This window comes from Sebastes fasciatus, chromosome 6, assembly GCF_043250625.1.
Source record: "Sebastes fasciatus isolate fSebFas1 chromosome 6, fSebFas1.pri, whole genome shotgun sequence".
NCBI classification, from domain to species: domain Eukaryota; kingdom Metazoa; phylum Chordata; class Actinopteri; order Perciformes; family Sebastidae; genus Sebastes; species Sebastes fasciatus.
The window spans coordinates 22,287,432-22,314,635 of record NC_133800.1 but is presented as its reverse complement, the minus strand read 5'-3'; the positions used below and the strand labels follow the sequence as shown (position 1 = coordinate 22,314,635).

The following is a 27,204-nucleotide window of genomic DNA, read 5'->3' as shown; positions in this document are numbered from 1 at the left end:
TTGTTATAGAATTTAAATCACACACAAGACTCGTCAGTTACTAATCTTTATTCTTTATTTCTGTTCAGTTTTACTTTACTGGAATTAGTCAGTAGTGTCCGGTCAACAAATATCAATACAAGCAGTATATACAGTTCAGCCTTTTTTTCTTTTAACAAATCATTGCTGGTTGAAACCCTCGTTAGTTTAAACGGTTTAACTTCAGGTGAAGGATTACATGCTCACACTGGTTTATGAAATGTTTCAGAACCGATTAGAAAAAATACGCGACCATCGAGCTACGATCAAGAGTGTTCATGAAAAGCTTATGTCATGGTGATAAAAGGGCCCAACAACCGTAAAATACAAACCTACAGTTAATGCAAGTACAATGAGCAACAACGTCCAAAAGACACACAACAGTGGCCTTTTAAAAATCCTTGCATGGGACGGGAAGAACAGAGCAGCGTGAAATAAATGTCTAACTCAACATCTCTGCAGATTGCTTCTCAATAACTTCTGTGCTTTTACTTGTTTTAATCTCTACAACTAGACAATAACTTAATTATCAGCAAAAATCTCCTGGTGAATTACAACTCTGAATTAGTGAGATTGGAAATAAAAAAAAAAAAGGTTTGGTCCCATTCTGTGTTATTTCTCATGTGACGTTAATACATAACATACGTGCAAGAGGTGGACGTGAATTATAACTTCTTTGAAGCAAAATACCAATATTCCAAAATATATATATTTTAAAATAAGGCACTGCTGGACGTACAGGATTTGAATTGTTTTCTCACAGGTCCCTGTCCCATTTATTTTCCCTCATTGGACACCAGTAACCCTCGGGTGTTGTGTGTGAATTACTGGGCGGTGTTTTTTCAGAAGGCCGTGTTGTTGTACATGCTTGATATTTGTTCCTGGAAGGTTCTGCGGATGTTGCCGCGTCTGCTTTTCAGCGTGGGGGTGAGAAGGCCGTTGGCGATGCTGAACGTCTCTGGATGCAAGTGAAGGTCCTTCACCTGAAAAGGTAAGACACAAAATCACACCAAAAGTCAGTTTTGGGAGGTTAGTAGCTCGCAAATTTAAGTAAAAGAGAGGCTCCTCCTCACTTGTTCAAAGGACTTCAGTCCTGCTTCCTTCCCCACAGCTCTCATGTCCTCTAATACTGCGTTCTTTAAATCCTGTTGGAAGACCAATAACCCGTCAATTTTCTGGAATGCATACACTGGTGTAAAAAGTTATGAATTTGGGGTTTAGATGACATACAGGATTCTGGCACAGCTCTTCATAGGATCCCACAAATCCTCGGTCTTTAGCCCAGTCGACGAACACCTCGGGGTCAGGTACGACTATGCCTATGAGGTAAGACTGGTAACAAAATTTAAAAGTTTAACTCGTACCACGGTAAATGTTTTGAATCTAGATCCAACTGAATCGCATTGTACCTGTAAACTATCTCCGTGCACGAACACCTGCAGCACAGGAACACAACGCGTGTAGACATTTTCTATCTTCTCTGGAGCGATGTACTCTCCCTGGGACAACTTGAAGATATGCTTCTTCCTGTCGATGATGCGTAGCGTCCCGTTCTGGCGGAGGAAAAGCGGACACGTTTGCTTACTTACAGGAGACCAGAAGATGATATCTGTGTGCCTTAGGCTGATGATTGTGTCTAAACTTACTGGAAGCCACTGGCCCACGTCCCCACTGTGCAGCCAGCCGTCGCTGTCCAAGGCTTTAGCCGTCCTCTCTGGGTCCTTTAGGTAACCTCTGAACACACTGGGGCCGCTGATGCAGATCTAACATGACAAAGCCGTGAGAAGTGTCAGTCGGTCTGGTGATATATACAGTACGATGGCATTTTAAAAGAGCATCTCACCTCTCCATCTCCGTTCTTAGCGTAGTAGTTCATATCGGGGATGTCTACCAGCTTCACCTTGGCGCAGGGCAAAGGAGCACCTACATGACCTGACAAAGACACATCCACACGCCTGCTGAGGATAGGATTAACCAACACGGGCACAAAAGCTCTAGCAACTTAGAGTATCGGATGGTGTCTTACCTGCGGTCCAGTCTCCGGGCATGGAGAAAGTGCAGCCTGCGGTGCACTCCGTCTGGCCGTAACCCTCAAAGATCAGACAGCCCAGAGTGGCTCTGAGGAAAGACAGCACGGTGGGGGAGATGGGCGCCGAAGCGGTCAGGGCGAACCGCAGATTACCTCCTAAACTGGCCTGAAACACAAGTGATGCAGTATTTATGTAAAACGGTTCAAATGCAATCATATTGAAGTTACAAGCTAAATTCCTTATTTTTCAACCTAGACCATATTTTCCCATCTGCATTGACTGTACCGAGCCAAAATCTTTCAGCGCGTGTGCTTCTCCAATTCGCTCCCACAGGACCAATATGCTCAGGGTGAATTTGGCATTGATTGCTGGAATAGTTTGTGCTTCTACATAAAGTTTGGATACAGATTTGTTGACTATTTGCAGGGGCTGCTGGTCTACGTGTACCACTGTGTTGAGTGCTGTAAAACATAAATAGCGACAACTGTAGAATCCTGTATTAACAGAAAATGTGTCATTAAAGACTAAAAACTGTAGTAAAACTAAAATTACCGCCTCACGGTTGTATGCCTCCTCCAGCCAGTCAAGTTGTAGTTTACATCCTTGTCTGTCCAAAATGTCATCACTTCATCATTTTATCCTGCATAATTAGCATATGAATTCTTGAGTTCTTAATCAGTTCATTCTTGAGTCCAAGTGGATGTTTGTGCCCTCCAGGCGTTCCTGAGATATCGCTTTCGCGCCAATGGCCAGAAGTTAACACGCAAATCAGACATAAAATCTCACGTGATGTTTAAGGTTAGGATAGGTCGTCGGGCAGCGAGTCTCGCAAGAGTTTTTGCAAGTTTTTGTAATTTGCGGGTTACCTTATAGACACGGCCATGAGAATGGGACAAATGTAAGGTCACACTGACCTTGACCTTGACCTTGACCTTTGACCTCCAAAATCTCATCAGGTCATCCTCCAGTCCGAGTGGACGTTTGTGCTAATTTTGAAGAAATTGCTCAAGGCGTTCCTGAGATATCACGTTCACGAGAATGGGACGGACGTATGGTCCCTGTGACCTTGACCTTTGACCTCCAAAATCTAATCAGTTTATCCTTGTGTCCAAGTGGACGACAAATTTGAAGAAATTCCCTCCAGATGTTCTTGAGATATTGTGTTCACGAGAATGGTAAGGACGTATCGACAACCCGTAAACATAATGCCTCCGGCCACGGCTGTCGTCGGCGCGGAGGCATAAAATGAAGATGTTTTTGTTTCTGAAGAGGCCTGCAGGTCTTTACTGGAGACCTGCAGCAAATGAACTGAAAACGTGGGAAAATATGATCTAGGTGGAAATAAAAATGAAGCTTCCAGCTACTGACATGAATCCTGTTGAACACCAGTTTGTCCCACAGACTGTTGTTGCGTACCACCCCGCTGCTGAGCTCAGCCTGCTTTCTCCTGACGGCGTAGTGAAGCAAAGCCCTGCGCAGCGGAGAGGTCACAGAACCCAGGATCTTTATAGGAATCAGCAAAAATGTACAAAAACAAGGTTTAAAAACACAACCGACCGAAGAGTTATGGTGCTAGATACGACAGTAGACGTCTATTTCCTGACCTTGTCATAGATGCGATTGAGTAAACGTGGCACGACGGGAAAGAAGGTGGGTTTGAGAGTTTTAATGTCGTCCATGAGGTGAGAAATGTCGCCTTGGTAGAATCCTACTCTGGCCCCGTGGCAGAACATAGACACCTGCGACAGAAACAGACTTTATTTAGGGTCTACACACACAAACACACGCCACAACAACAAAAAAAAGAGGCTCAGCTACCTGAATCATCCTCTCAAACATGTGTGCAAGTGGCAGGTAAGAGATCGACACATCCTCCTGTCGGATCACAAACGAACCCTGAGAGAGAACGAGGAATAAAGTGAGCAAAACACAGGGGAGAGATTAAGTTCAGGCGTACGGCGAAGCCTCGCAGGCAATCAAACACGCTGTACGGCTTTTTCAACGCCACTTAGATAGCACAATCTTCGTACGGGGGCAATTAGTTAAAGTACCTCCCGGCGTCAGGGGCAATCAAACAGCCAATTAATCATACCATTAGACACAGCGGGAAAGGGACAGTTTGGAGATACAGAGACACAAGCAGAAGGGAAGTGACGGTAGCTGTGAGGCTGTTCTCAATTAGACAAGGAGGTGGAAGTGTAGACAGACCTCCAGGATCTTAATGACAGAGGAAGTGTTGGAGGCGATGTTGCCGTGGGTGATCATGGCTCCCTTGGGCTTCCCTGGATAAATAAACAAGACATTATTGCAGTGCCCTGCGCGGCAAAAGGAAACTGCAGCGGTGCCATAAAGATCAGGTTGTTAGTGGGCACTGAAGGACACTTCTCTAATGATGTGAGTGAGGGATAATTAGACGTATGAAATCACATACCTGTGGTTCCACTGGTGAAGCAGACCACGGCCAGATCCTCAGGCTGGGGCGGCTACAGCAGGCAGCAATAATAAAACAGGAGAATATGACAACAGGCTTCCTCCGCTCTTAATTTAAGTCCTGTTTACAAGTGAGTGTTAATGATATCTTATGGGACAGGAGCAACTGTAAAACTGTCATCCCAGCATTTAGAGGGGGATTAGCTGTTTACTGGAGCCGGTTTGATGCGGTGATGATGTAGCAGCTGAGACGATAAACTCACCACAGGATCTTTGAGGTTCTGCCTCCCCAGGCCCTAAGATGTGGACAAAGAGGAGTTGTTCATATCAATTTACATATCCACATTGATGGCTAAATTAAAGGGGATACATTTAAATGAGTCCTTCTGCTCACCATGAGCTGCTCCAGATTCAAAACCTCCACCTCGCAGCTCTTTGCCCTCTCCGCAAACGCATCGCTGAAATCGTTGAAGAGGATCAAGCAGGAGAGCGTCGGAGTCACGCCTTTCTCCTTGTTCTCTAACAAAGCTGCTGCCTTGTCCTCCCGGTCGCAGATCACAAGAGAGATCTCCGCTAAGAACACCACCAACATGAATAGTTACCAAAGACATAGTGTCCTACAGTGTGTCAACTACTGACGTTGTGAAGAAATAGTTCACCCCAAAGACATAAATCTGTATTTTTCTAATCAGCTTTAGTTGTGCAGTGAAGCTCAAAGAAGATGCTCCAGTTTGGGGGTTTTTTTCCAGTCGAGAATGAAGTCGCTCTCTCTCTGTGTTGTAATCAGAGGCCAGGCCGGCCGCGCAGTGCATGTGAGCATGCCCCACTAGCTAGCTCATGGCTAAATGAATTTCAAACGTTGGCACCTTTAAGTCACATGACCGCACTTCACGTCCAAGTCAGTAAGTACATTTACTTGAGTTGTTTTGCCATTTTTTTTACTCCATTACACTTATAGGACTTTGCATATCAAGATTTTACATTAAAAACATATAATAAGCTTATAAAATACAATACATTGTCAATTTAAATTTAAACCAGTGGTTCGCAAACTTTTAGACATGTTGTAAAAAAAAATTTAAAAAACAAACCGTTTGAGATTGAGTTGTTTTTATCACCCCATCTCCATTTCTCTGCAGAATTCGTAATTTTACTTTTTATACTTCAAGTATGTTTAGCTGATAATACTTCTGTACTTTAACTTTAGTAGTAGTATTTTGAAAGCAGGATTTTTACATGTAATGAAGTATTTTTACTTAAGTGAAAGAGTACTTCTTCCACTGCTGTTTCCAACATAATGTATACCTAATTATCGTCTATATTTTCTTAGATGTTATAATATGCACACAGTTTGCGTGACTCTCAGTCTCCAAATGAATGTCCTGGGAGAAGGGTTGCATTGCTCAACGCTGTGGTACGGTATGGTTTAATTTGATATGGGAGGTTGGCAGGCTGGCCAATAATGACAAAGTTTGGATTTTGTGGTGAACTACTCCTTTAAATAACAATAAAACCCCATTAACAATGCCCTTTCTATTGTTTCTACATGCAGGTTTTCCTCACTGAGGTTGAGTATGTGGACCATGGCCTCCAGCCCCAGTGTGTCGTACAGAGGCACCACCGCCATGGAGTACGTGTAGCACGCCAGCTCTGAGATGATCCACTGTCGCCAGCAGAGGGAGACAAAGCAGCACCGTTAGACTCCTCTCCAGCCTTCACACACCACACTGAGTGAGTACTTGTTGAGTTTAGATATCTACACATTAGGGAGTTATGCATGGTAATGTCGACCATAATGCATTTCATATTTACAAAACAAACAATACATTCAAAGTAGAAAACAGCACTCTGTGTGTCGATAGGTCTGATGAGAGGTTCCGGGCTCTGATGGAGCAGAAAATTATCTTTCACTCTCTACACGGGAGTGACAAAAATGGCTAACGGATATATTAAAAAATGAGTGTGGGAGCAGACATGCTCCAATATTAGCAGCCCTGGAGACCCACACTCCACCTCCGGCACTCTGCTCTCAATATGAATTAAAGCAAACACACTTTCAGGACAGACAAAAACAAATTTCAATTTAAAAAATTCACAGACGAAAATGTGAACCTGGTACGAGTTCAGGGTAGGAGCGGAACCTCTGCGGAGATGTGTGTATGAAATACAAATTAGATCTATTTGGCTGTTCAAGAAGTTCAAGGATCAACGATCTTGATTAGAGGCAAGAACCATTCATATCATAAAAGTTATCTAAAGCTCGCAGGTAACCAACCAGCGGGGGAACAAACAAACGTCACACATGAGTCCCGTCATACCTCGGGTCTGTTTTGTGCAAATATCCCAACAAATTGCTGCGGGTTCGGCTGGCAGCCTTTGGCCAGAAGCCCAGAGCCCAGCACCTGCGCCCGCTCAGCCACCTGAAGAAATTGGAGACGCTCAGTCAACAAAGACTAACGTGTTACACAGAAGTGTTGCGATGATGACTGGAGGTTAGAAATACTTAAAACACGTCAGACCTCAGCGTAGGAGATCCACTCGTAGGGCTGCCCCGGCTTTCTGAAGCCCAGACACGGGCCGTCTCCTGAAGGACACGAGACACTTGGGTCAGGTCACACATATGCAATACTTACTGCATAATATGGTGCTAAAATGATTTGTTATCTGACCGCTACAGCTAGAAACAAGCGTGGACAATACTTAAATATATATAATTTATCATGTTCGAGTGGAGTAACTGTAGCTATTACACCACAGTTGACTGAATCAGGGACAAAAAGCTAATGTTAAGTGGAGACACCCCAGGTTAATAGGGTAAGAAATTTAACTAATACATATCACCATGAAACTTCCCCAGTTGATTACTTACATTAAGACAATTATTTTTTGTATTACAAGTTTTCTGAAAATGTATGTCTTTAATATGCAAATGAGACATTATCTTATCAAATCTGTGCTAATACGCATACGTTTCCAGAACAGAAATCTGAACATCGGATAAAGCCAGGTTCAAAATGAGTGTTTCATTTTGTTGATATATTAGAGTCAAATGTGTTTGCAGAGGGAATTCTGGATATCTCTTTTATCTCTCCACAAATCAGAAAATACTTTCAACAGCCATAAAAAAAGAATACATTTTCGCCATGTTTATAGGAATAAAATGTTCTATAAATCCGGCTATGAATGATATTTATGTACAAACCCCTTTGTAAAAAACCTTCAGAATATAAATAGGAATGAAACTGGTGAATTTGGGAGAAATCTTCGAACGACAAAGTGAAGTAAAATAAACACCTAAACGTGTATTTTGGTTGTTTTCTTTGCCACTAGTCTGAAAGGAGACATGTTATGGAAGCAAAATAGCCCAAAATTGAACAGTGCATGAATGATGTTTTGGCCTGGGGTGTCTCGCCTTACATAATTATGGCAACTAATCATAATTATAATACACATTTAATCAGTCTTTATGTACACTTCAGTGTCATTAACACAAATTTGACTATTTCACATAATGAGATTACTTTGGCTGCTGAGATATTCATTTTGTCATTTCTTTGATATTACACAATAACATGTAGGGTAAAGTTAAATGAATTGTGTTGTGGATGTGTACCACCTGCGATCCTCAGGCCTCTCTGGAACATGTCGAAGACCGTCCTGGTGTCATCGTAGTAAAACTCCAGCAGCGAGTCGTCTTTGAGAAGAGCTGATCGCCTGCAGCTTGGATCTCCCTACAACAAACACAACACCTTAATACACTCCTACCATGATAACGTATGATGACGATGACGCTAACCGTGATCCACTCACATTGACAGCGACCGACTGGTTTTGCAGATCACAGGGAGGACGCATGGGTCGAGGACGGGTCACCAGCCAGTACGCGGTGAGAGAGGCCAAGGCTCCTAAACCCAGCAGAGAGGACGGGGACAGATACAAGGAGGACAGGGAGAAGGAGGACAGGGGCAGAGACGGCAGGAGACTCCAGAAGTCCTCCGATTCAGACCCTTTGAGTCCAGCACTGGAGCGAAGTGACCGCAACCACTCCTGGAAATGCATAACTGAGAGAGGACGACAGAAACAAGGTAGGAAATGAAGAATTATGTTTTGCATTTACATCAAAAAACATTTCATTTTGCTGCAATTCAAAGAATGCAGCATCTCCTGCAGTTAGCAGCACAGTAAACATGTTGCACATTGAAACAGGTTGACAGATTTCAAGTCACTTTTAAACACACAATTTTCCTGCTAAGGCCTTTTATAATGTTTCTAATAACTATTGTGTTTGTTTTTACATATTTTCCTTTACAATTTATCGGTTTAATTTGGAATAAGTTACTTCATTGTCTGTTTTCATCATAATTTTTCTTCTCTTTTGCTGTGCAATAGTGATAGTGATAGATACTTAGATCTAGGACTGTAACAAATTATTATATATTCATTAACAACATTATCATGAACAATTAGTCGATTGATTAGAGCCAGACGCATAGATAATTCGGCCAGGCCAAGATATGAGCTTATCGCAGATATATCGTCATCGTATCATATGTCGACCAATAAGAAACAAGAAATTTCTGTACAGAAATGCAGATTAGGTTTGGTCAGTATGTATCTTTTAAACTCCCAAATAACAGATATCAGTATCTGCCTCAAAAATCCTCTATCGGTTGGGCTATACTACTACTATTTTTCTTTTCAATTCATTGTTTAGTCAGTAAAATACCCATTACAACAGTCCAAATTCCAGTGATATCTAATTTTCTATGATAACAATCAGAAAAAAACAGCAAATCCTCACATGTGAACAGTGAATGTTTGAAACTTTTGCTTGACGAATGATTTAAATAATTGATTGTTGGTGATTCATTTGCTGTCAATACATTTGTCAATTTAATGGACCAACCATTTCAGCACTACTTTAATCAGTAAACAACACATTTACCAGTAGATGTCTCACATACCAAGAAGTTCAATGCATTTTAAATAGGAGGAATTAGATATTTTGTTTCACTACAAGTTACTCAATTGTAAATGCATTATTTCAGGAATTTCTGCACAATATAATAAACTCCCTATTACCAACAATCTCAATCACCAACGGTTTGGTTGGAGATCTGATGTGTTATGCTAGTAGCGGCGAATGTAGACTTGAGCTGCTAGCCTCCAGCAGAGATGAGGAGCGGGCTGGAAAAGTCTGGTAAACTCACTTCTTTCTCAACTTCACCCTAAGATTTTTTTTCGTTTTCATACTTGTAGTCTTCAGACCACTAGGCAACTCCGGGTCTGAGAAGTGAAGCCGATGCAGAAGTGCCTTAAACTTGCATTCTTTCTAATAGCCAGCAGGGGGCGACTCCTCTGGTTGCAAAAAGAAGTCTGATTGTATAGAAGTCTATGAGAAAATGACCCTACTTCTCACTTGATTTATTACCTCAGTAAAGATTGTAAACATGAGTTTATGGTCTCAATCGCTAGTTTCAAGTCTTCTTCAATACAGCATGATGTTCATTTAGTAAATGATGGTCCCATTTAGAGTCAAATAGACCATAAAGCAGGGGATGCTTTAGGGCGTGGCATACCTAACCTGTAGAACTTCAACCCTTTCACAGTGTGTTTTCAGCTCATGAAAGTTAATTGTAACCTTTTTGGTCGCCTAAAAATGTCTTCTTCAGTGTCCGGTTGTACTTAGCTCCACCCTCTCATGTCTCTTCTGGTTGCAAAAGACCAAGATGGCGACGGCCAAAATGCCGAACTCGAGGCTTCAAAACGGCAGTCCACAAACCAATGTGTGACGTCACCTTGACTACGTCCACTTCTTATAAACAGTCTATGCTTTAGACTCAACTGACCCCTGACTCAAGTGACATCACTTGGGTCAATTTATCACATTTTGTGCAGCTCCATCTGGAGCCACAAAAGGTTGTATACCACATTTTTTTCACAAATACAGCAGTAGCCTTCCCCCTCCCTCCCCCAAAGGCCTGTAAACATCCTTTGATGTGTAAATGTGTGAAAGAGTTTTCCCTCCAAACATCTCCCCTTCTATCCACCACAGTAAACTCTGCTCACACACACTAAAATATAGCTTAAACACAGAATGCCACAAAACCTAAAAGGTAAAGTAATTAAAAACATCTTCTGAAAGTAGTCTGGTTAAAAGGCTGAACCACACTGGGCTACAGGCTTGGCACCGCTCAGAGGGAGAAGAGAAGAAAAGGCCTGGGTTGGTGGTGGTGGGTGGGGGGAGTGGAGAGACACAAGGAAGTAATAACGATTGGCTTAACAGAAACAGGCAGCGAGGTTACTCTCAGTCATGTTGTGCCACTCTTTCATTCACCAGAGAGAGAGAGAGAGAGAGAGAGAGTTGGGGTGCGTACAGTAGCGAGAGGCTGCTGGTGGGATAGGGTGAGGGGGAGGACCGGCAAAGTCCACCCCCATGATCCCCCGCTGCCAGAGACTTTATTGTTCATATCAAAACTGAATGAAAGAGAGGAAAAGCAACTTGAGAGTAATCCATAGCCTCAAAGCAGCGTTCCCCCGACACAAACTGAAAAATTGCAGTAAAACTGCTCATTTCACTCCACTTCGAACCACTTCATCTTGCACCAGGCAAGGAATTCACTTCACTGAATAAATCTCTACTTTCCCACATCCACACCCCTCCCCGAACACCCCTCAACCTCTCACCCACTTTCTCCCCCCCGGTGCCCAATAGGAGAGGGGATAAAGAGTGATCTACCCCTCCCTCCTCTTCATCCAGGCTGCTCCTGCACCGCTTCCCCTCCCTGCATGGGCAAAAGTGATGCCACACTCGTCCTCCACAGAGGATCCCTAATCTACTTTAGGCATCAATTTATCTGAATTAAAACTTTTTCAGTTGTCACTTCACACCTGCTGCAGCAAAACAGCAGCTGGTGATCCCCTTGAGTCCTTTTCACGAGGTAAATAAATGAGAAACAAAAAGGGCTTTATGAAATGTGACACATCAAAAAAAATTACAGTGGGCTGTGAAGAGAGCTTCCTGTAGCCCCTTTCTGTCTCTCTGTCTCTCTCTCTCCGTCGCTACCTCCTCCTCCTCACTCCCATTCATAAGGGCTATTGTCAAGGCCCAGACAGGGACCATTGTGCTCCCAGCTTTTACTCCCTGGAAGACATGAGACAAAAGAAACGGCACATACACGTGAAAATAGACTGGAGGAATACAAATGCACCTTCACAGAACCGTGCCAGTCCCATGCTGGGGAGAGGAAAACCTGAATATCTTTGGCGGTTCATACCTGAATTGACACTCGGGAGTGTTGAATTCATAGCAGAGGGCACACATGACGACATAATGTGGACTGGTGTTTGGACAATAATAGTGGGTTAAAAGTATGTTTGCAAGTTTGCAAACAAATTTGGTTTCAAAATGTTGATTTTGCTGCTATGGAGTGCATACAGAATAGCGGTTCACAGGGGAGCAACATGCATACTGTAACAGATAGCCTGGGGCAGTCTGCATGTCTGTGCACATTTAGTCCGGCTAACAAGCAGAGACAGAGACGACTCAGACGAGAGATATTCAGAATATGGAACGAACAAAAACAGAAACCACAAACTGGTTTAGAGGAAAAATCTGGCATGTAATCAATGATGACTATAACTTTAAAGATTCACACTGTCAAACACTGTTTGTATGTCACATTTTTTAGAGGGGCGGGGTGGGGGGGGCATTGAATACAATGAGCTTCACATAAAGTGAACTTGGACGGGTGAAAATTTAGTAATGGGAAAAAATTACTGAAGCGTTTACAATTTAATTTAAAAGGTATTAAAGGACCAGTGTGTGGGATTTAAGGGGATCTATCGGCAGCAATGGAATATAATATTCATAACTATGTTTTCATTAGTGTATAATCACCTGAAACTAGGAATCATGTTTTCATTAGCTTAGAATGAGCCCTTCATATCTACATAGGGAGCGGGTCCTCTTCACGGAGTCCACCATGTTGCTCCACCATGTTTCTACAGTAACCCAGAACGGACAAACCAAACACTGGTTCTAGAGAGAGAGCCTTCTAAGTTTTTACGTTACCTGAAGGCCACCGTAGTCCTCTAACATGCTTGGAAAGGGAGGGTGTGAGCGGAGGGGTACTCAGTTGGTTGCAATCTGCAATCCCACCACTAGATGCCGCTAAATCCTACACACTGGTCCTTTAATAGTAAAATAACTACCTTTTCTTAGGTCAAATCAAGGCTTAAAGGTGCAGTGTGTAGGATTTGGCGACATCTAGTTGAGTGGTTGCAACTGAGTACCCCTCTGCTCACTTCTCCCTTTCCAAGACTGCGGTAAAATGAGCCGCCGATAACGCTGTTCGCCTCACTCAGAGGCCATCCATACCATAATAACATTACTTTAGGAGCAATGGGAAGTCAGACGGCAGCTGGTGGTACCACGGTTTTGCACTCTGCAGCTCACGTTACCACAGTTTCACAAGCATGTCAGAGAACTACGGTGACCTTCAGGTAACGTAAAAACATGAATGGCTTTCTCTAAAGCCAGTCTTTGCTTTGTCCGTTCTGGGCTCCTGTAGAAACATGGTGGAGTAACATGGTGGACTCCGTGAAGAAGACCCGCTCCCTATAATGATATGAAGGGCTCATTCTAATCCAACGAAAACACCACAATTCTTAGTTTCAGGTGATTATACACTAATGAAAACAGTTATGAATAATATATTCCATTTTTCCCCTTAAAATGTGACAATAAATGCAAAAGGTAGCTTCAGTATAAGCTTTTGGTACATTAAGAAGTAGAACGACCTTCAGGTGTGTGCTCTGGCAACATCACCATCTGGTAAAGCCTATTTGTTTTAAAAAGGAGCCCGCGCAGCAAAAGAGGAGACATTAAATCCATTTCTTGCTCCACTTAAAACTCTGGTAGCGAGACTCTGTTCAAGTTCAAAATTATTATATAGACATTTTGGTCGAGCCTGAGAGCATAAAAAAGCAGTCGAGGCTGCTTTTAACTAAATATATGCATGTCTTTTTTATTACAAGCACACAGGAAATGTCTGACCTTAATAGTGTTCTTTCAGTAATAGACTGTTTTTAAGCTATTTTCCTGTTAAATTAAACTTAAAATATGGATTTGTCTACTAGCAGAGTCAGGATTAAGTCCCCTTAAAAGGTAGATTCCTGCATAGAAAAGGTCCCTGAGTGAGAAGAGGTTGTGCACAGTGGCCATCACAGCTACTGTGGTGATGAGAGCAATGTTTCCCCCTGACCCAGAAAACTACAGGAGGTGACATGAGGAGGAGGGGGGGAGGTTTTTAATGGGAGAGTGCGAGGCGACAGCATTTTGTAACCACACAAGCAGCAGCAGAATGAATGAACTCTGCACACTTTCCATGTGCCATGAGAAGTGAGTGGTCCGATGGAGGGGAGATGAGGAGAGAGAGAGAGAGAGAGGGGGGACACGTGAGGCTGGCCGGGCGGCGGAAGGGGGGTAAACCAGAAAAAGAGAAAGAACGAAACGCACGGGTGTTTTCCGGCTGTGATTCCCAAATGAAGCGTGAAGAACACAGACACACACTTGGTCACAATGAAGTTTTTCTTGTCGAGGGGGGGGGGAGGAGGTGAAGAATAAATGAGAAAGCATCCTGCACGTATGAAAACACTTTCACTTGGGTCTCAAATTCACTTGGAACCAATCAGGATTCTCACAGACAATGCAACATTTGTGCTTTATTTTCCCCCCTCTCCAAGCCTTAAGTTTCATGTAACTAAGCAGCACCAGGTTCAAACATCACTATGCAGGGGTAACCTTCCACTTTTAGATTTCCTGGCACCACAACTCATTGGTCACTTATGAATCAGTGAGTGTTTTTGTGCAGCAGGGCAGATCATCCAGCCCTGCACGACCTCAGCTGCCATGCTGTGGGTCTAGCCTATATACACTTTTAACTGTCAAACACTCAGCCTGGCATCCGGCCATGTGGACAACTTGTAACATGTTGCATGCTCCAGAGTATCTAGACATGCAGGTTAGGAAACCCTCAGGAAAGAAAACAAAAGACAAACACAAAGTTATCCAAATAGAGGGTTTAAGGATAGATGGTGTCTTATGCTGTGGAAAAAAATAAACTGACTGGACTAGACAGGAATGTGATTTGATAAAAGAATGTCAGAAAACCTACAGTTGAGGGCTGTAACCTTTTTCCCAACCACATCATCATCCCCTGCTTGGATCAGGACAAAATACCACAGGACTGTGCTTAAGGTGACAGTTACACATAAGTGCACCTCAGGTCTTTAAAAGAATTTGGACGCACACTGCAAAAAATATCCAGAAAGTCTCTCTGCACCATGAAAAGCAAATACTCCAGTAGGAGGAAAGAACCATGAGGTCAATATATAAGTTAAAGCTTCAGTTAAATGCACCAAAAATATATTATATAGAGGAAACTTTATCAAATGTGTTCATTTGAATGCAGCAACCTGAAGCAGCCTGTATTATCTCATCACTGGATCATTTAAAGGCACATTGCTTTAAAAAACTTCATGCAAAAGTTTGCAAACAGGTTGATTCATCATCACAGAGACTTCAGCAGACTCTCAGCTCGGTAGTCTGGACTCTCAGCCGGCTGCAGACTAACTTTTACATCGAAATCTGAGTCCTTCATACTTTAGTTTAGTTTAGTTTAGGTAGGATATGTTTGTTTATATCGAGCTAAAACAACTGGAAACAAAGTAACAAACAAACAAAGGCCATAGTGACACGTACCTCGGTAGAGCGCAGGCCGCCAATTGTTCCCAAGGTTGTGCTACAAAGTTACTTCAGCTGCAGATCCATCCAAATCTGCAACACGTCAAGCTCTAAACAAGGTGCGTGTATTTCCGGTCAGAACCTACAAAATAAAAGCCTGGAAGCAGTGCATAATCCACGTTAAATTTGAGATATAAAGTGGAAAAGTTCACCTAGACATAGTTTAAAAACAAACTAGTTGTTATTTTTTATTTCAGTACTACTAGACATGGCATGTTTTAACGTTATGGCAAAAAAGGAAATCTAAGATGATGAAATAAAGTTCACACATGTTAAAGTGTCAGTAGGCAGTAGATTTTTGGCATCAATTTGGCAAAGATTCCACAATAACCTTTCAGTATATTGGAATTCAAGTGTTCTGAGAGATAACTAGACTTCTGCTCCTCCTCATGGCTCTGTTTTCAGGCTTTAGAAAATCGAGCCTGTGACGGAAGACTTTGGTCAATCACAGGTCATTTCAGAGAGATAGCGTTCCTATTGGCTGCGCTTGATTGTTTAATAAAAATATGTTTTTTTAATCATATTTGCTCCAATATCGCCTACTTCAGCTTGAATGAAAATGATTTTGCGACGGAGTATTAGGGCCACATTGAAGGGAAAAAAATCGGGGATTTCGAGAATAAAGTCATCATATTTTACGAGGAAAAAAGTCGTAATTTATTGAGAATAAAGTCATGCTATTTCAAGAATTATTTTTTTTGTAATATTGCGAGAATAAAGTCATAACTTTACGAGAAAAAAAGTAATTTCCTCCTCCACAAAAGAGGCAATTTCCCCTATAGGTGATACTTATGATAATGTGGTGCTGATGTGCTGGAATATACTAAAGTATAACTTCAAAGATCCACGTTCCTCATTTTCACAAAGGTGGCACACTGCTCTATTTCCCCTCTAAAATAACACGTAAAATGCCTACTTTATAATAATATAACTTTATTCTCATAATATTACCACTTTTTTTCTGGTAAATTTATGACTTCATTCTTATAATATTATGACTTTATTCTCGAAATCTCAGATTTATTTATTTTTCCTCAATGTGGCCCTAATACTCCGTTGTATGCTTTAACAGAGCATTACATGGAGTTAAAAAAAAAAAAGTATGCAACAAAATAAACTAGAAATTGCAAATTAAGTCTTTTTTGTTTTCCTCTTTTGGCATTTTTTTTTTTCATTTGTCATTTACTGTTAGATATCTTTTAGCTATTAAACCAATTAATTATAAGCTACCTGTCAATGAAACATCCTTTGTTTCAATCCATATTTCGACCTAATCTAATGTCAGTATATCACGTTTCATGTCATTTTTCCGCAATTCAACAATTTTGTAATTTAATTCAGTTCAGTTACTTTATTTTGAAGTTAACATCACACAACTTCCTGTATTGATCTCTCTACCTTTCAGTGTCTTGACGCTTTCCTGCAAGACTGGGCCGACTCTGACGTCACTTCTTAATTATATTCAGGCATTTTTGGGGGAGAGATCAGATAATGACAGAGTTGTACAATAATCCCCCAAAAGTGAAAGTCATAGTGAGATTGTATATTTAAAAAAAAGAAAAGAAAAGACAGTGTGTTGCAGCCTATTAGTTTATTAGGCCTATACATTCAACAGCGGTGACATCACTGAACTCCTATCTTTATAAATCTATCTAAAACAGTCTGAGCTCAACACAGTAGGCAGCATGGTTCATTTATCAAACAATATCTGCAGTTATATAACATTTTGTTGTCTGAAAATATAATTAATTCTTGATGGCAGTAATTAGACTGAAGGCAGTGAATTATTTAGGAGGACTAAACCTGAAAGTGATGAAGTATTGACAGGTTTCTTTCTTTTCCAGTTCACAGCTGATCCATCAGAAATCATCCCAGTTCGTGCACAGCTCCACTGAGCCCTCTGCGTAATGACCACATGTACTGCTGTCCAAAGTATCTTTCACCTGAGATGGGGAAAAAGAGAAAAAAGTATATTCATTGCAACAAACAGTATCACAAAACAGAAAATAAGAAGCCAAACTGAACGTGTCTTACTTTGGGGATAACCGGAGGGTTTAGTGTGCCTTTACAGAGTCCGTCCCAGTTGAATCCTTCAAACCATCTGAATAAAAAAGCGGAGCATCACAACCTATAAAACCATGTTTCCAAGCACAGGCCTGTGATTTTCTCCAGGGTAATAAATCTGTTGTCTTACTTGTGCTTCTGAATGTCCTTGGCCCCATTTCTCTGACTGCCCAGTCTCTCCGAGGGATTGCTCCTTGGTGATGGAAAGCAAACACACAAATAAACTATGAATTAATAATCAGATTGTGTCCTCCGAGAGGTGGTGTTACACCACAGGTCGTGTCCAGAACACCTGCATCGCTTCTTAATTTGCTCCTATCTGTTTGTGTGTAGTTGTGGCTGGAAGAGGGGGAATATAATGTAACATATACAATGGTGGGGATTTTACGTCTGAAAAAGCACTATAATATAACTGTCTTTAGCTTTCACATTATAATTCATGGTGTGTAGTTAGGATTTCTTTTACCGCACCTGCACAGTTTCTTTATGAGACTGGAGGCACTTTTGCTGATGGTTTTTGGGAAGTCGGTCTGATCGATGCCACGAACTGTTGCTGTGAGAATATCTATCGGGTGAGAGTCGCTGAACGGGAGCCTGGAGAGGAAAACATGAGCCTGTCACCATCACTTCATCTACACAACTGGAGAAATGAGCGTAACAAATAGGGCTGCATAAAACTGTTAAACTTACCCGCCACTCAGGAGCTCAAACACAAAAACACCCAGTGACCAGAAGTCTGCCGATATACTGTGGCCTTTGTTTAGGATGATTTCAGGCGCCGTGTAGCCCGGTGTACCGCAGAACGTCCAGGTTTTCTTACCCACCTCAACCTTCTTTAGACATCTGGAACCAATCTAAGAAATGAGTTCACTTACAGCTGGTAAAACCCAGAATAATACAATTTCATATTGGAAAATGTGATCTTAAAGGTGCTAAATGCGAGATTTGGAGCATTTCTATTGCCTCCGCACGGCTCTCAACATGGCGGCAACTGAGCTGGCGGCTCGTAGCTAATGGTGCTAACAGCGCTAACAGTGAAAACAAAGGCAACACTGCTAACAGTGTTAACCTGGGGGGGGAAACGAAGGGTGGGTGCTACGCTTCCCCGACGACGGCGTCATCAGTTGGTATGGCGTTATCCGCTCCTCGGTCTGGGTCTCATTCACATGAACGGAGAAAGGAAAATAACTCTGGATTCGGCTATTAGTGCATTTTACAACTTTTAGGACCTAATGATTTAAATAAGGGCTATTCAAGTGTTCGTACTGGGAAGTTGATTCACCTAAAAAATATCCGCTGAGTTACAGACGTTTATTTTCCAATGTAAGTCTATGGGAAAAAGTATTTTTAGGCCCAATGGCCTCACATGACGAACATGGAAGTTGTAGTGCCGCCGTTTGGCCACCACGAAAATTGGCGCTATTCCTGGGGGGCTTGGACGGAACGCATTGGCCAAAATGCAATCTGGGAACCCACCGGCTATCATCTGACGATGTTTTAGCTTTTTATGGTTTAAAACATAGGAATAGAATTTTATTTCTATGATTTAAAATGATCTTGTAAACCGGTTTTCTTCAAACACAGAAACAATCCGGTCGTACACGTCGTCTCTCAACTCCAGTTTTGCATCTCAAGTTGCTAATCGGACTGTAAATAATAAATAGCGCACGGAAAAGGAAGTCTTGGCCCAGATATCCGCTGGCTACATCGGAACCCCAGAAATATAGCCACTTGCCCCCAGCGGCTTATCCGTGCACATGCACAAACGTGCACTAAAAGCACGCACGGCCGGCCCGACGATGTCAACAAAGCATGGAGAAGCTCAGATTACAACACACACAGGGAGAGTGACTTAATTCTCTGCTCAGGTAGACATTACTCCTCTATATCTTTACATAGCTAATAGTTGTTTGCTGCTCTATTAATGCTCTGGATATCGTATAGAGCACCTTTAAGTTTGTAACCAATTATAGTACCAGTTTGGCATAACCATGCTCATCCAGAACAACATTTTCAGGCTTGACGTCTCTATAGATGACACCTCGACAGTGAAGAAAGGTCAATGCCTCAACAACACAAGCCGTGTAGAACCTGCTGCTGCATTCGTCCAAACATCCTCTGAAACAGAACAGCATGTAGAAGGGCTGATTTAAGCATCACAGCGAAAAAAGAAAATGTGTGATGTAGACAGATGTAAGACAATCCTGCTCAGTCTTAAAATTGCATTGTGATGAAAGCTTGGCTAAGTGGTAGGACTATAAATATTTTATCAGCATGATGACAAAAAAGTGCCTTACATCTACTTTAGTCCAAAAATACTTACTTATCTCTGAGTAGACCACATAAATCCCCTCCAAGGCAAGCTTCCGTCAAAATGTAGAGGCACTCGGCGTCCCTAAAGGTTTTATGTAGCCTGCGCTCAATACAAATATAGACACATGTTAATAAAGATGATGAACACATTATTATGTAATCAAGATAACTGCTGAAGAACAGACACCTGGCTATGAATGGACAATGAGCCTCCATTAAGATGCGCCCTTCTCTCAGGATGTGCTCTCGTTGACCGCTGTTGACAATCAGCTTCTTCTTTAGGACCCTCATGGCATAAAGACTCTTGATGTCGCTCTTTAGTTGCACCTGACAGAGGTTGAAACCAATAGATTACATTATAGAAACATGGAATCCGGAGGAGGCCGCTGAACGGCGGGATCTGTGTCATTGTGTGTGAGCTGCTATAAGATCGACCCTCACCAGGTCTACGTGACCAAACTCCCCAACGGCTAGAGGGCAGATAATCTGGAAATCACTTAAGGTGGAAGATGAGAAGAGATCAGGATCCCTGTCTGACCTGTTCACAAGCAAAACACAGGTGAGCTCATACCTTTTGTATTCCATAGCTGCAAATTACATGTAATTGTTGTAGAAAATAGCGGTGCAAATGCTTCTCACTCGATTTTGGATTCATGGCTTTGCTGCAACTCATGACTGCAGTCAAACACCAACCCACCGATGATGTCTTTGAAGGTCCTGAAACACAGAAGCACATGCATATTCGCCAAATTAACGGTATGGTTTAGCAACTGAATCAGTTACTACTTTCTGTGCAATGTATTTTATTAACACAAAATATCCACTTACTCCCTGTCAATGACCAAGCATGTAACTTCACCTGCAGCAATCACATCCACGGTCCGAACATCCTCTCTAAAGACAGAGTGAAGAAGAAAATCATAATGTTTGTGAGGGAAGAGGTAAAAACATCGTTTTTCATGCACTGGTCAATTTTGAGTTTTGGGCTATTTTGCTTCCATAACATGTCTTCTTTCAGACTAGTGGATAGAAAACAACCAAAATACACATTTAAGTGTTTATTGTACTACTTTGTCTATTTGTTTCTGTAGATTTCTCCTAAATTCACCCAAAGTTAGCATTAGATAATGCCTCATTTGCATATTCAAACATAAAATTACAGAAAACTTGTAACACAAAAAAGAATTGTCTCAATGTAAGTAGTCAACTGGGGAAGTTGCATGGTGATATCTATCTGTTACATTTTTTTCCCTATTCGGCTGTAGTGTTGCAAAATGCATGGCATTTTACAATACATATCTTTAAAGGCCATTTTCTCAAAATGGGTTTTTTCTCCGACTCTGAGCCAGAAATCTCCACTTCAGTAGCACTTACATCCACCAAACTTTCCAATTTCATACCTATCTATATTCTGAATTTTTTTAGAGAGAGGTTTGTTCACATATCATTCAGAGCTTGATTTTTTTAGAACATTTTATTCCTAAAAACATGCAAAAATTGTTTTTGTATGGCTGTTGACAGTATTTTCTGATTTATGGAGTGATAAAAAGAGATATCCAAAATCCCCTCCACAAAAACCTTTGACTCTAATATGTTAACAACATGAAACAAGAATTTTGAACCTGGCTTTAACCAATGTTCAGATTTCTGTTCTGGAAATATGCCTCATTTGCATATTTAAACCATTTTTTTCTGAAAACTTATAATCCAAAAAATAAAAACTTAATGTAAGTAATCAACTGGAAGTTGTGATATCTATTAGTTATTTTTTTCTACCCTATTCACCTGTAGTGTCTCCCCCCCTATTGCAAAAAAAAGAAAAGAAATCATTGATATTATTATGGTGACACAAATGTCAGTTTTCACCACCATGTGTTCCGGCATGATTTCCTCTGAAAGTGCATTATTTCCTCCTTACCCCCACAGAGCTTTCTCTCCAAACCACTGTCTCTCTGAGAGCTTAGAAAGGACGACCTGCTCTTCGTCGCCCGGCTTCCTTTCTGTCACTTTCACCTGGCAAGCACAAAAGAGAGAGGTAATGAAAAAGAGGTAATGCTGGAGAGCAATGTAGAAAGTCAATTATCGCCATCGTAATGCAATTTCTAAGGCTGCGCTGACATTTTGTCCTCCACAATCTAAATTCCTTTCCCTCTCTGAAAGCCTCATCTCATCTGTGCAGCGGGCAGAGAGCATAAAACTTTACCTGGCCTCTCCTAATGATATAAAAGGTGTCTCCTGTGGCCCCTTGTCGGATGATGTAGTCACCTTCAGTGTAGTGTGTCTGAGGAGCATAAATGACAGATAAGAGGTGCAAAAAATTTTAAAAGAGCATGAAAAGGACAGCAAGGAAAAGAATCAACTCTTTTCCAGATATTAAGATGAGGGCTGTTAACAATGAATGATTCATTCTGATTATACACCAGCACCTGTCTGTTAACTGATGCCAAACAAAGAAAGATGAAATAAAAAAATACAGAGGGGCCTGTAAACACTCATGTTTACACGCGTTCTGTTTGTGTGCACACATAATCTATCAGCTGGATCCTGTTTGAACAAACAGTGACGGTTACACAATGCTGCAGATTTTAAGAACTTAATCTGTACCTCCTCCATGAGATCAGACATTTTCATGATGGCGTCCTCTGGCAAAGACTGCAGGAAGGGAACACTGCAGACACACAGGTACAAAGACATAACAGGACACGTCATGGGAATGTTAATATTTGGGTCAGTGTTAAAGGCCTAAATGCAGCATTGTGGCGACTGACAAACAACATGACCCAGGTGATATTGTGTTGAAGGGACATGAATACAGAGCAGCTTTTGGGGGCCTGCTTCGTGTCAAATGAAGTGCATCGGTCCGACGTTCACCTGCTAAGCAGCTCCATTGACTGAGAAAGGCTGTTGAGACCGCTCTGCAAAAGTATGGTCTGGTAGCTTTTGCGGTCAATAACCCACAGCTTGCTGTCCGTCTGCGCTGCAGATCAAAAGACAAGAGGAAGTGATGCTGACGGTTGCGACGGCGACACTGGAGCTCAGGTGGAAACACAATCAAGGAGCTGGTATTGAAACAGCTCTCAAAGACACTTGTAGTTTGTGATGGATGTGGATTGAATGCAGGATGAGCCACAGCCTGAAGAGCAGACAGTAAGCAGGCCAGCTCTCTATTAGTCATGCTCATCATGTAGAATAAAAGGAAATGTTAAGTGCTTATTTTCATACTGAGGACTTTTAATATAAATCTAATCTGATTCCCTTAAGTTTTATTACTCTTTCTTTATAATTGAGCTTGAAAGAGGGTGTTGTAAATTAATAATGACCCCTATTGATTGGTTCACTGAAGCCTCCTGCAAACGGAAGTCGACTTCCTCCAGACGGTCTAATTAGATCCATCATCTGATAAAATGGTGCAGGCCTGATATCTCAATTACCCCCATTTGGATATACCCCATCGGTTTTCATTTTACTGCCATATGACAATTCAGGGCCATATTGCTTTATTTGGATCTGAATGCTGTGTGGGATGTTTTTTAATAAGCCAAACATTGCTCTGAAAGGAGGATTTTCTGACATTTTCTGCAGTATATCACCCTGAACTTCCATGACCTGATGATGAAGCCTGATTTTCACCTGGAGCTTTATCGCTGTCACAATGAGAGAGACCACATGAGCAAAAAGCCTTATTGATGGTCTCAGATGGCAACAATGAAAAAAAGAAAGTAATTTCAGGTCAGGAAGGAACAGATCTGAGGGAAGGGATGACAGAAATGGACATGGAACAAAAAGACAGCAGACCACTGCATTGTTACTGGAGAACAGATCTATAGTGCAGAACAGTAAATTGGAAAGGCTGACTGGGCGGAAGATAAAGAAAGCAGTACAAAACGGGAATGGGATGCTTAGGGACCAAACAAGGCAAATAAACATTTATTTTTTTTTCGATTTAAACTGATCCTGGCCGTCTCCACAGCCTATTTATTTGTGAAACCAGGTCAGATACTCGGCTGAGAAAGTTTTCTCACAGGACTCTGTGATCAGATGCCGGGAGGAAATGACAGCACACTTTTTATTTTCTAAAGAATATCACAAATTCCTACACCAGTAATGATCCAACCATGGAACTATTTCTGAAAATGTTATTTGTCAATGTTTGTGATGCATGCTGGATTGCAGGGAGGAGACGTGGCAATCAGGCAGCTGGGTTATATGTGCAGTAAAGCAGAAAATGTTTTAAATTCCCCACATCTCTGAGAAAAAACGTTTGAAGCCGTGGTGTTGTCTAAGACCTCAAAAAGGTCTTTGATTATAAATTCAAAAGATGTCTGTCTAAGACCACTGGCACAAATCCTGCCTGCTTGTGATATTCTCTCAAGCAAGAATTATTTATATATATCCCCACCAAATCAAAATGAATTAAAGCACAACTCCAGCAGTCTCTCTCAAGCGATATCTGCATGCAAATATAAAACCAAGAACACGGTGCTTCGGTACCTGAGACAGAGTAGGTGTGGGTGCAGTTATAGAGGAGAGCCAGTTCTCCAAACATGTCTTCTGGCTCGATACTGAGAAGCTTCAGGCCATCTTTTGTCACATCCAGCTGCCCTTCTGTTCATAAACACACAGCCAGTGAAGAAACAAAGCGACATGTGCATGTGTTTTTGTGTCAGGAAATTGGAGAGAGACTTGTCAAGAACCTTCAGCTGTCTGTCACATACATCCCTGAGCAAATCAAGGCCACCGCCTCTCGCTGGTTAGGATGACAAGCGAAAAATAGGGAGCAGCCACTCTCCATTAGCTGTCACATTACAAATGCTGCCAAGATTCCTGAGCACAATCGAGCACTGATGAACTCTTTGCAGAACCTCTTTTTTTTCCTCCTGTCTTTTGTATCAAGTTGACATTTCAACACAAAAAAAACCCATCAATGTGGGTCACTTGTTATCCCAAGTGCCCCCTCTTCACTTGCTCAAACATGTAATTCTCACTGTGTTTGAGTGTCAACTTACTATCTGATTGCGCTGTGAGCCAGCAGTAAGAAAACTGATATTCAAAGATAGGATAAAACTAATCATTTCATCTGTTCTTAAGTACCTGTCAGCTCAAGGAGGTGTTAATAAATGTCCTCAAGCATGATTAATGTTTGCAATTGTAAGAAGAAAAATGATTTACCTTCTAAAACATAAGCCTGAGCCCCGGTGGCCCCTTCCTGGATGACATAACAGCCTTGATTGATGGTGGTGGGATACATGCAGGCTGTGATGGCTGTGATTTCTCCTTCGTCAAGGTTCTTCAACAAGTCGTTCTTCAAAAAGGATGCGTGGATCAGCCTCTGAGACCTGAGGGATCCAAGGTAGGACATAACATTTAAGGGCAAGTTATTAAAACGCTTTGAATGCAGCATTGGTATTTATTGACTCCGAGCAGTCGGTGAACCTTGAACATGTATTTGATGTATTTGAATAGCTGAGAGAACATTGTGTGCTCTTACTCCAGGCTCTTGTCACAGCTTCTGTGTGAAACCATGGCGAGAGTCACCGGGTCCAGAGAGAAGGGCTCAGAGATGACTGTTTTTCTCATGGCTCTCTGAGAGTCCTCACCTTGAGCTGAGCAAGCTACAGGAAAAAAAACAACACACAGAATAAGTCAAATTCTAGGCTTGTGCTACATGCTGTTAAAATCTGACATTTATAAGCACCATGTTGTGTACCCGCGCTGGCTGCAGAGCATCCTGGGGGGGAGACAGTGGCTCTGTGGCGATCCAGTTCTTCCTGCAGCCTCCGGATGAGCTCATCCTTTGTGTCCAACTCCAGCTCTAACTCATCTATTAGTGTGTCCCTCTGGCGAAGCTCCTCAATCTTTAGCTGCAGGGCAAATTGGAGGTCCCGAAGCGTACCCATTACCTGCAAACAACAGGTGACAAAACACAGCAAAATACATCATCTTTCTTTCCACACACAAACATAATGTACATTCATATATAGACACAAAATGTATCATTTCTGTCTGATTTTGCAGCTACAATCACTCAAAGCTTGACAGCAGTCTGCATCTCTTCCTGTGATTACTTCTATCAATATTATTCATATTAATAATATAAACGAGGAATCAATAAGGTGTAATTGCTTCTACTTGGATTAAAGCACACAGGAGAGTCTGCTGTAGGCTTCTTAAACACATTCTCTTAAGAGCTTGACATAGACAGATAGATAGATAGATAGATAGATAGATAGATAGATAGATAGATAGATAGATAGATGGTACATTAATATTTGATTTGATTTCCTTTTCCACAGGCTGAACAGGAAAAGAAAAACATGCTCAAGTGTAATCCAATGACACAGTTTCCAGTGCAATAAAAAAAGAAGACTATAAATCTGTCTTGCAGGAGGTTGCTTCTTCTTGCAGTACTTGATTCAAGGACACTTAACAAAAAAAAATATGAGACAAACAAAGGACAAGAAAAGTAACGGTGTTCCAGTAAAAGAGATAAAAACAAATTGGATTAGGACAAGGTCATTATAGACTCTATTAAGTCACACACACTTTGCGTCCCTGCAGGAATAAAATATGGATTTATTCATTTTTGGGTCGCAAGCGCGCTCGGAGCCATTTGGCACTGATAATAGCCTTTGAAATTACATGAATGAGTTGCTTCTAATAGACTGTAAGCACACATGCATGCTCTGTTCCTGCAAAGATATTGTATTTCACTTACCACATGCAGCCTGTGTGACGCTGTGGAAGTCTTTCTCACTTGTCCTGGATGTGTTTGTCCCTGTTTGGCAGCAGCAGACAGGTGCAGCTCTCCTCTGTACCCGCCTAAAGTGAGAGATGCTCCTCTCCTCCTCCTCAGGGCTGGCCAGGGCTGGGCACAGACAGCAGGCAATCACATGACCGAGACACTGGAGAGACCATTCGGGAGGCTGTAATGAGAAATGCATGGACTGGATCCCAATTGGGTCAGATGGTCTTTGGGGTATTTCCTGAGCCCCTGGGATAGGTTGGTCTCCTGCAGAACTGAGCGGTGAGCATCAATCATTTTATTCCCCAGATATTTCGCTCATGTGAAAGAGTGCACTGTTACGAATTTCCCAGTAAAATAACAGTAAAGAACTGGCAGCAGGGTTGCCTTTATGTTACTGTAAAATTAACATTATTATACTGTCGCTGAAATTTACAGCTTTGTACTGTTAATGAAAAATACTGTTTTTTTTATTTTTATTAATTTCACAGTATTTTACAGTTAATTTACTGTTTAAAGATACATTATATAGCTGTTTTTCACCTTTCTTTAACATTATCTTACTGATTTGTTTTAATGCACTATTTATTTTTTACATACATTTTAATAAACATTATTGTTTGCCTAGATGAATAGACTTAGCAGGTTACAGACATAGGAATAGTCACACTAAATACAATTAAAGGCACTTGTTAGGAAAAAGGCTATAATAGACTTGTTGGTACTTTTTCCAAAAAGTATGTCTACAGCATTATAGTTCAGTTAAAAAAAGGCCTATGAGCGTAATTTAACAAGTTTTC

The 27,204-nt window shown here is 41.6% G+C and overlaps 2 protein-coding genes and 1 long non-coding RNA gene across 6 annotated transcripts; 1 reads left to right on the top strand and 2 right to left on the bottom strand.

Annotated features, from left to right (window-relative positions):
• Window positions 1-30: 30 nt before the first annotated feature.
• Window positions 31-15,385, bottom strand: acsl2 (acyl-CoA synthetase long chain family member 2). The gene is made up of 20 exons (XM_074638464.1): window positions 15,244-15,385; window positions 8,289-8,539; window positions 8,095-8,209; window positions 6,998-7,062; window positions 6,797-6,898; window positions 6,042-6,141; window positions 4,873-5,051; window positions 4,742-4,774; window positions 4,480-4,531; window positions 4,257-4,330; window positions 3,867-3,944; window positions 3,653-3,787; window positions 3,417-3,551; window positions 2,045-2,213; window positions 1,862-1,950; window positions 1,665-1,781; window positions 1,428-1,571; window positions 1,249-1,350; window positions 1,092-1,163; window positions 31-1,001 (listed from the first exon to the last, which is right to left on the bottom strand). The coding sequence occupies exons 2-20, from the start codon at window positions 8,535-8,537 to the stop codon at window positions 861-863; spliced, it is 2,151 nt and encodes a 716-aa protein (XP_074494565.1). The 5' UTR covers window positions 8,538-8,539; window positions 15,244-15,385; the 3' UTR covers window positions 31-860.
• On the top strand, window positions 8,451-26,583 carry LOC141769417 (uncharacterized). 2 transcript variants are annotated; one of them, XR_012594296.1, is made up of 5 exons: window positions 8,451-8,563; window positions 21,589-21,697; window positions 24,947-25,012; window positions 25,156-25,575; window positions 26,452-26,583. It is a non-coding gene; the product is annotated as an uncharacterized LOC141769417 (long non-coding RNA). The 2 variants fall into 2 exon arrangements; XR_012594295.1 differs by lacking the exon at window positions 8,451-8,563 and having other exon boundaries at window positions 21,561-21,697.
• On the bottom strand, window positions 16,209-26,509 carry prkg1l (protein kinase cGMP-dependent 1, like). 3 transcript variants are annotated; one of them, XM_074638467.1, is made up of 20 exons: window positions 26,378-26,509; window positions 25,370-25,562; window positions 25,151-25,274; window positions 24,832-24,998; window positions 24,154-24,267; window positions 22,534-22,639; window positions 22,267-22,330; window positions 21,866-21,943; window positions 21,581-21,675; window positions 20,491-20,556; window positions 20,302-20,379; window positions 20,104-20,200; window positions 19,850-19,989; window positions 19,673-19,762; window positions 19,326-19,467; window positions 18,040-18,203; window positions 17,821-17,943; window positions 17,480-17,542; window positions 17,320-17,386; window positions 16,209-17,228 (listed from the first exon to the last, which is right to left on the bottom strand). In XM_074638467.1, the coding sequence occupies exons 2-20, from the start codon at window positions 25,557-25,559 to the stop codon at window positions 17,145-17,147; spliced, it is 2,052 nt and encodes a 683-aa protein (XP_074494568.1). In that variant the 5' UTR covers window positions 25,560-25,562; window positions 26,378-26,509; the 3' UTR covers window positions 16,209-17,144. The 3 variants fall into 3 exon arrangements, with proteins under 3 accessions (XP_074494568.1, XP_074494566.1, XP_074494569.1); XM_074638465.1 differs by having other exon boundaries at window positions 19,673-19,989; XM_074638468.1 differs by lacking the exons at window positions 16,209-17,228; window positions 17,320-17,386; window positions 17,480-17,542; window positions 17,821-17,943 and having other exon boundaries at window positions 18,043-18,192; window positions 19,673-19,989.
• Window positions 26,584-27,204: the final 621 nt, after the last annotated feature.